At 36.0% G+C, this 9,782-nt stretch overlaps 1 protein-coding gene across 1 annotated transcript in view; it reads left to right on the top strand.

Moving 5' to 3' along the window:
- Positions 1–9,782, top strand: part of LOC130579942 (cytochrome P450 7B1) — a 123,618-nt gene that overhangs the window by 98,365 nt on the left and 15,471 nt on the right. The window contains exon 2 of the mRNA XM_057377150.1: positions 3,439–3,575. Coding sequence (XP_057233133.1) covers positions 3,439–3,575 — 137 coding nt within the window. The remainder of the gene's footprint in view (positions 1–3,438; positions 3,576–9,782) is intronic.

Here is a 9,782-nt window from a genome sequence, read left to right on the forward strand (position 1 = left end):
AGACTTTTACAGATTACCTTAATAGGGTTTCTGAAATAATTCCCTTTCACTAAGCAAAAACATAATGTTTAGAGACATAGAATTTAATAATTGTATCAAAAATGCAATATTTTTCAAAATATTTATGTTGAAGCCCATTTTTTTCCTGCTTTATTGCATCACTGGTGCTTAGCATATGTGAGACACAGATACTGCATCCACATTTTTTRGTACTGCCTTACCTCAGTAGCTAAATAATCACACCTGAGTCAATGCCTTCTGTGTTTTAGGTGAGCTGAAAAATCTTCCCTTAAGGGAACTGTAAGCAAACTCCAAAACTTTGCTTTTTTGGTGAAGTAGATGTTGCAACTTTATTACTTGCTAAGAAGGAAGTATCTTTTCTCTGTGAAAGCAAATTAAAAATTGCAGTTATCAAAATCTGTTCGTTCTATTTATGGGCTGTATTTGTAGCCAGCTGATTTTTGCATAATGCCATTTGAAATTATCCATTTAACAATGATGGATGATACAACTGTGTTGCTCTCCCTCCACTTTGTAACTGATCCGTCTACTTATAGATTGCATTGGACATGTTGCTGATGCTTTATTTGTAAAATTCACTCACATATGTGAGAAATTTGTTCGTTAAAGTCTTACTGACTTCACAGAGGCTTCTCAGACAAGTAAAGATACTCCTCTAAATAAGCAAAACCAGCCCAGTATGTGAAGTGAAAAGACCTGGGAATATCATGAGGTTTGTTAAGTCAATTAGAATTTAGCCTGTTAGACTAGATCTGAATAAAAAGTAATCTGTAAGACCTTCCGAACACTTCAGTTAAAAAAGTTGCAGTCTTAAATTTCCATCCAAACACTTCATAGTTCTCTTGTATATTTCTTAGCTGTATTTTGCATTTGATACAACAATATATGTTTCATCACAAGAAGAAATGTTTGTAATATTTTGCCTAATTATCAAATTTTACAGCTCCTGTGAAGTGTGAGTCCAGAGTTAAAGTTCATGAGCAAATTAATTAAGCAGTAAAAGTTCCTGTGGGTTTTGTTAATGGTTCCGTTTAGCATACAAAGGTGATGGAGACTTCTGGRGGTACTGAGGGTGTGGGTAAGGGTCCCTCAGGAAATGGAGTTTGCTGCACTGCTCTGCCTGAAAGTTTGTGCCGGGAAGCACCAGGTTTGGGGAGGCACTAAAGTACAAGTGCTGCTCTTTGCTTCGCCGTGTGCTAGCGCACATCGATAAGTTGTGGGGATGACCTCCATCTTCCAAAGAGACAGAAAGCTAGAAATGAAGACACATTTCTGTTATCAGTCTGCTGTGGGTCGTAAGTTGAACTGGTGTTATATTTTTCTCKGAAAGCCGCGTAGCCCTGACACGGTGTTTAACAGTGTTAAGCTTATTGCTGCTGAGCTAAACATGTCTGAAGTGAACGATGACCCTCACGTCTTTGCAATGGCAAAATGTCTCCCTGATGTGATCCCAAAGACTTGGAGCATTAAGTTAATTTTCCCCTGGATTTCTGAGCTGCCTTCTTTTTACCCGGCGGAGAGCTTGTGAAGAATACAGCTTCTGACCGAATGACAGAACATGGAGGGTGAAATTAGATGCATTCAATTAGAAGATGACAAAAAGCCTATCTAAATATTTGTCAGGATGCTACTTACAGGACGTAGTGTCCAGCTGGGGGAGTGAAAGGTGGACGCTCTCGGGACTTAATAGTCTGAGGGGGGAAAAAATGGGTAAACCATCCAGATTCTTTATGGGTTTGGAAGGGATAATTGAGGGTATCGAGTTGACTGCTATGCTTCCAGGGCTGGTGATCCCTCTCATGTAATCTCAGATTAGTTCTTTGCTTTTATTCACTTAATACAGAATTAAATTTTACAAAGTTTTCTGGATCGCTTGAGTAAATAATGTTGTTATTTGACCACTAGAGGATGATTAATGAAGTGATTTCTGGGAGGTATTGAAGAAAGAGGGGCTCCACCTTCTTCTCAATATAAAAAACACACCATGAAACAACCAAACAAAACCCCAAAGCCACAAAACTTAAGGAAATGAAAAAGACACAGCAAACTGTTGTCTGTGACTTTGTTGGACAAGAAGATTTACTRCTTTTCCAGAGGGCAAAAGGATGTTCTTGGAAAGGAAAATTTGAAATTAGTAGTCAGTTAAACAGAAAGTGATCAAAATATGCAGCTTGGTTTAGCCACATCTGTTTATCTGTAAATTAAATTTACAGCAACTTCTTTAAAGTAAGTGAGCAAATTTCCGGCTCGTATTTTCCTGCTCAAAAAAGTTTTAATTATGCAAGTTAAATTAAAAGTAGATACAGCATACCATAGTTATCTTTTAATAATTTTTTTTCATTTCTGTTACAACAGTTCAAGGGAGAAGTGACTATGATAGGGTTAATCCAGCTACATAAAAAATCCATGCTGTGTATGATAGTAGTAAAGCTTGTGATCCCTTGATCTTTGATTAGATCCAAGCTAGTAAATATCTTGTGTTTAATCAGAATGAGTTGTTCTGCATGTAGTATAAGTCACCTTCACAGATGGGATGTAGCAGCAGAGTTGTTCACGAATATTTGTTTTAATCCCTTCCAGAACAAGCATGCTTTATGTTTCTTTGTTGTAAATCAGATTCAAGCAACTAAAGACCAGCATGAAGRAAAGATATTTACTTGCAGTCAAGAGTAGGACAGTGTGGGAACCTATTTCCCTTTTAAAGAAAAATGTAACTTAGTAGATTCTTAAAAGGTATTTTWTACTATTCCATAAAGATAACTAACACACTTTGGCTGCTTTTTTAGACTGGGATGCAAACATCAATACCTGAAATTTCTTCTTAAACTGTTCATACACTTTTCTATCTTAGGCAATAAATATGAAGAGACAAAGATTTATCACAGTTAATGTTCAGCCTGTATTACTATCCTCTATTTTAAAGGTATTTAGTTAGAATGGCTGTTCTCTTYGCTGGTAAGCTGAAATTACTGAAATGTTATCTGTAAGGATACTTGTTTTGTTCGGTGTGTCGGCGTCCTATTTACCTAAATCTGTCATAATTGCCTTCCAATACATCTTCTTCTGACACACCAAATATTGAAAATGAGACCACTCTTTGCTGGGAGATTTTCTACTGAATGTCATTTTTCTCTGTTCATAACTTGATGGTAATAACTGTAYGACCTGTAGTTAAATGCATCTCAATTTCTCTCACTTATTTTTCCTAATCACCACATGGAGCCTTCAGTGCTCAGAGGTGTGATTAGATTTAACCTGCCATCATATCTGAAGAACTTTCTGTACAACATATTATACATTGCAGGAATTATATATGTAAATGGTGGGTCTAAGTGTGATATATAAATAGATATAAAGATGAGTTGCTCTCATGCCAAAGTTAACTACTGTTTATTTTTTTCTCTCTTTTTTTAACAGAAAGACTGGAGAGCCCCCACTAATAAATGGCTGGATTCCTTACCTTGGGAAAGCTTTGATTTTTAGAAAAGATGCTTACAAATTCTTACTGGATCAGCAAAAGAAATTTGGAGATATTTTCACTGTACATATTGCTGGTGAGAAATATTTTAGTATATGTCTTTATTTTTTTCCATCAGTGAAGTTAAATACTAATCCAAATGTTTAGTTTAGAATCTTCCTTAACCCAAAACATTTTTCTCTAGCATAGACCCATAAAAATCCCTCAAATTTACATGTATTGTAATCACAATAATTGTCCATAAAATATCACTGTCAACGTGTGGATTTATTTACATTTATAAGTATGTATGTATTTTGACAGATTTTGTAGGTATGTACTGGATGAACATAGATTTTGCCAGCACATTTAATTGTGTATTGTTGTTTTTTTTTCTAAAGAAGGGAGAACTAACATCATCTTGACACTGCACAGAAAAATATCAGATTAAATTTAGAAAACGCTTAAGAAAAAAAGTGCAGAATTTGTTCTCACACATTTTACAACTGGTTGACAGGAACACAAGGGAATGAATGACACATYGACTCAGTGATACAATCGGGACTGGAACACGGAAACTTCCCGTTGCCAGCCTCTTACTCTGATCATGCTTGCTGAAAATAACAATATAATAAAGTATGATATAACCTTGCTGCTTCCTGTATTTATAACTGTATTACTGAGCTAGACTGAATACAAACATTTGAGTGATTTCACATAGACACTTAGTTGTGGAAGAAAAACATCCAGAAAAAAAAACCATTCCAGAATAAAACTGGAATGCTAAATATAAGTTAAATATATAAATTTACATCTATCTATCTAGCTACCTATCTCTCTAGAGAGATTTATTTTTTACTAAGTCAATATAAAATCCAGTATTTTCTTATGTTCAGAAAAAGGCAAGCTCTTATTAGTATAGGTGAATGTAATCATCAGCTGCTTCTTTACATGCTGATACCCTTGTTCACATTATCAACTTCATTTCATTTTTAGTTATTCCGTATTCTGTATTTTTTAGGGAGTTTCAAACAAAAATGTGAAGTGGAAAGTGTAAAGTTTGCTTTGTAATTCTGGAGCAGTAGTATTAGCTTTATATTTCCATATAAGCAATATTTTGCATTGAAAATATTTTTTCTTYAAACATCAATTAATTTTATTGCATGATGTGTGTTTAATTAATACAATTTTTCTTTCCCTTACAAAAAATCTGYCCTATTGTTCCTTTGGAAGAGAATTGTTACTGTATTAAACATGTGATTTTTTAAAATGCATTCAGGATTTTTATTTTGGAAGCTGGTATGATCAGATTTTTTGCAACTTGAAAATGAGTTTGGCACAGTACAACTTTTGTTGAAATACAGTCTTTTTATTGTTAATATGAATTCACAGTATAATACAATTTTGGCTTCRTACAAGTACAGATTAATAACTATAATTCAGATATTATCTTAGTACATTCATAAAACTAGATAAAGTCATATTTCAGAATCCTAAATCTGTTTAATCAGCTGTTTATTTCTTTTGCCTCTTTGCTATTTTATGCAAGATTGTGTTTAGTAACTTGTGTGTTTAAGCAATCTATGAGTGTAATTTAGTTTCAGAAATTTCTATTTGCATGATAAAACAAATTCCATCTCAGATAATCTCCCTGTGTTCTTGAGCCAAGCCTCCCTTGATAAAGACTGAGGTAAATGGAGTTAGTTCTGGATATCATTTCAGTCTTGTGCAGGGAAATGTTTGATTCTGTGAATTTGTCATAACAGAGACTTTAAGTTCTCTTTTGCGGTGTAGAGCTGCTGACCATCAAGACCTCACTAAARAGAAATAGTTTGTCATCTGCAAGTCAGGGAAGAAACCAGAGCTAGTTAGTACCTCCTATCGTGTCCTGATCTGAAGGCATGCAGGATTTCTGGATGTCTTACTGATTTGACAAAGATGATGTTTCTGTGCTCGGCAAACATAGTGTAGCCAGCTGTATGTGGACTATCATTACTTTACCCCCCTGGTGGATGTCTAAAGGTCCTGTCAAAAAATTCTATCAATATATATTGTTCTAATTATTGGTTCTCAAACTAGTTCATTTGGAAAATGCGGAGCGATGCTTGGAGTTTCTGGCATTGCCCCGTACYGGTAATGCGATTTTGCTGATTGTACTTTCCCATGTGATGAGCAAATGATTGTCATCCCTAAAAGTCGCAAGGGACATGGATGTCATCTTAATAAAGAAATTAAAAAGCACATCTTTCTATGAGAAACAATGTAAATTCCTGACCTGTCGCAGAAAATAGTTCTCTAATTGGTTTTGTGTGGTGGTGCAGCAGAATCGTTTTCCCCAAACGTCATGCCAGCGCAGCACCACTGTACATCATTGTCAGCAGTTCAGCAGAATCTCCCTAATAAGAGGACGATTACGTAAATGCGATAGTCTTGGGGGAAGGAAAAAAAAAAAAAAGAACAGAAAATAAAAGAATAAGGAGGGGAAAGAGAGAGAGAGAGTCTGTGGCTCTGTGGCATTGAGATGGTCATACTTCCCAAGCCTCTCTGCTTGTTAAGGGTCAGCAGCGTAGGCAGACGGCTAGGTAAGAATTTACAGAGCTTGAAACAGTTTTGTCATTGTTTCCCGGTGTTAAACTTTGTGTCCTTTTCTTCTCAAGTTGATATGAGTKATAATGAACCCTGCAACATTCTCTCTGAGACTAGCTCACCTTTTAATAAAATGATCTTAGTGGTTTTTACTAAGCACATTTGCCTTTTCGAATACTGTTGCTAAGTCATTCTTTTCTTTAAAGCATGATACACCTACAGTAACATATCACATTTTTCTCTCTTAGGCAAAAGGTAATTTACATTAACTCCATACCAGGCTGAAGCCTGCTGCAAGCATTACTGAAATAACATCCATCATTAGATGCCATCTGAAATGCTTGTCTTTCATCATTAGCATTAAAAAGCTCCAGAATGCATTATTAGAGTAATTTCTTAACTATCATACAAATACTGGCTTCTGTGCTCAGATTTACCAAAGTTGACAATTTTCATATTTTCCACATCAATCTTCTATTTGTAGGAGAATGTAGAAACTAAATGGAGATAACCAGGCTATTTGCAGCATGGGTGTAATGCTGACTGAAGGATTGGATATATTGTGAAGTATGAATTCTCCGTAGCCATTTAAAGAAAAAAAAATCAGAGGGCTTTTTGCAGAAGCAAGCATACATCTCTTGTTTTGACTTGTTTCTACTGTATTAAATAAAACAGCTCAGTGACTTAAACTGTTGGGAATTGAAGTGTGACATTTCTGTATGTACATCTACTTAGTTTTTGGTGTTGAAGGTTTTTTTTGGTTTTTTTTTTTTTTTGCAAACTAACAGGGAAAGGCTTAGTTTCTAGTGATTTCTGTATAAATACCTTAAATATTTAAGGCTACCTGATTTGTGGAGATTGTGGTATGCCTCCATTTTTTGGCTGATTTGGCATTACCTTTTCCAGTGCTCTGATGGAAACTCATGAGTATCAAGATTYTGGATTGATTTCAGAAAAGGGTACTTTTCAGAGATAGTCTTGGCATTAGCTGCAGTAGAAGGACATGTGAGTAGAGGGGGAAGCTGCATTTTAAAATACCAAATAGTAACTGAAAACTTTAGGAGAGATTTTAATTTATTGGTCTCTGACATCAACAGGGAAAATTAGTGGGAAGGTACCTCACTGRGGACAACAATAGGATTTCAAAAGCAAAACTAAGGACTATATTGGCACTTAAAAAATTTAAAATCATAACTTGAGGTGAGAAAGTTTGTTCTACTTCGGATGTTTGCTGTTCAGGGTAGAGGAGGTGTTGGGGAGTGGTTTTGTAATTAGCAATCATCTGCTCCTGTGTGGAGAAGACTGGGGTAAGCAGTGTAGCCATGTAAGGCATCTATGTGCAAGAATTACTGTAATTGTTAAAGATTCCCATATCCACTCACAACTTTCCAACTGCCATTAATTAGCCCTAGATTTTAGTACTTTTCTAAATAAGAGATCTAAAATTAGATTCTTGATGGCATACATAAACAAGCTGCCTTTGTTATAGAGAGGTTTCACTCTTCTGGTTATCTGGTCGTTTACTAAATGCAGCAATAAGAAATATTTTGGTTTATGCATATATGTTGTTGACTTGCAGTGATATGGTCTGGAGCCTGAATTGATTCTACAAAATGAATTATATTTTGGTACATACTTACATTTTGCTACCAGGAACCTGATGAGAATAATAAAAACAGGATCTGTAATATTCTGTTTCTCATGGACTTTTTTTTCAGAGTATGTGCTAGTGTTGAGTGAGTTCTGATTTAAAATTATTTTTTAAATAGTTTGTTTGTCTGAAAACTCATTTGCTTGAAATCATTTTCATACTTAAAAATGATAAGAATTGATGTGCGTTTGCTAAGTGTCTGATTAAAGATCACAAAGAAACTCATATTTTGCATCAGAAATAAGCAGATGGTGGACAGATGGTTTAAATTAATATTAATTAAAAATCTTAACTTAAATTGTTTACCCTGTAAATGCAAAGTTAAGAAGCCAGCTTTCATCTTTAGGGTTAATAACACTCYAAATCTATTTATTAAAAATTGCTCCAATGGGCATTCTTTCCAAGCTTTGATCACAAAGATGGTAGCCTCAATAAAGAGCATGAAAGTGGGGGAAAGCTGGAAAGAGAGAGTAATTCTAGGACTCATAACAAAGACCCTGCAGAGGTCAAGACTAAAAATTCCTGTAAGCCTGTGTCGTCTGGAAAGGAAGAAATAGTCAAAAAGGGGGACTGACAATTCAGGATCTATCTTCCATGCTGGTTTCTCAATATACTTTAGATTTACAGCTATGGTTGATTATGTCACAGTAAAACAAAATCCACGAGTATCTTAAAAACCTTCATACACTGTTGACAAAAAAGAAAAAGGGGTCAAATTCTGTCTTGGTAYATCCGTTACATTTCCTTACTGGTTCACTGGGAATGCAGCTGATGTAATTGGGAGGGAAATTATGGCAGCTGGTAATTGCAGAGGAAGTCCAGAGTGTACCCAGATACCATAGAGCACTGTGTGTGTATATAAATCAGAATATGAAATACCTATGATAATTCAAATATCACTATATGGTAACCATGGATACTTGACATTTTTAGTGGTACTGACTACTTTATCTCTGGACATCTGTCACAGAGCCAAATTTGGTCCTCACTTAAGCATGTAGTGTTCCCATTAAAATCAAAGGAGATTTGTCCCTTTAGTGAGACAGAATTAGACTGTAAGTGCTGGAAGCTTTGCTCTTTCCCTGGGTTTGTAACTGGGATATTTCACAGAGGAAGTGTACATTTTAATAGGTCCCCTTTTCCCCTAATACACCTCTTCATTCAAGGTAAGAATCAGGAACTCTAAATTTAGAATCATCAATAAAGAGCTAAGATTTAATTGAGCYTTGGGAGTGTTAGCATTTTGATTCATGGTAGTTCCTCCAAATGCTTTTCTTCAGCAGTTGACTTGAAGTTTAGGGAGAAATTGCAGGGTTTCTCTGGCAGGCACAATTTGAGAAAGCATCTAACAGTGCAGTCCTATCCCTGTGTACAAGGAGCTGAAGGTGTCACTGTGTCAYCCCACTGAGCACCCTGGGAAGGGTGGGAAGCTGTCAGTGCACTCTGACACAAGGGGTGCTGGCACTAGGGCGGTGTGTACCCCAAAGTGGAACCCATGCCAAAAATGGTGCCTGCTGCACTGTGAGCTATGATTTCACATTTATAAACTGAGGTAGTCATGTTGTGGATACTGAGCACATKCTTAACAAAGAGTTAGCAAAGCTTCAGGGAAAAAGAACCAAATGTGAGAGAAACTTTAAATGTTGGGGWTTTGCAGCGTGCAGTTAGAGCCGTAACCAACAGATTATGAGTTCCTGTGTCATCTGCTTGAAAAAAAGCTGCCTAGGTGGCATGTTTTCCACTCCAGCCTGTGGTTCACTTTCCTCTCTGCAGGTGAAATCTGTGTGGTTTTTGTTTTCTCCTGGTGAAAACCTGCAGTTTCCAAATGTTGCTGTGACTCCACATTGTATTTTCATGAATGAGACCAGAGTAGTAAGTTATTTCAGAGCACCACAATTGAAGAGGTCACACACAACTGTTGACACAAACAGTAGATCCATCTACATGGAAATGACCTCACGCTGATTTTTGAAGAGCCTTCAAAGTATGCACAGGTGAAATCTGCCTCCTGACAAAAAGAAGCTAAATAAAATTAGTTTCTTTTTTTTTCTGGTTGGGTTTTTTTTT

The sequence above is a fragment of the Malurus melanocephalus genome, unplaced genomic scaffold (genome assembly GCF_030028575.1).
Source record: "Malurus melanocephalus ecotype Western Australia unplaced genomic scaffold, MMel_1.1 scaffold_302, whole genome shotgun sequence".
Lineage (NCBI taxonomy): Eukaryota > Metazoa > Chordata > Aves > Passeriformes > Maluridae > Malurus > Malurus melanocephalus.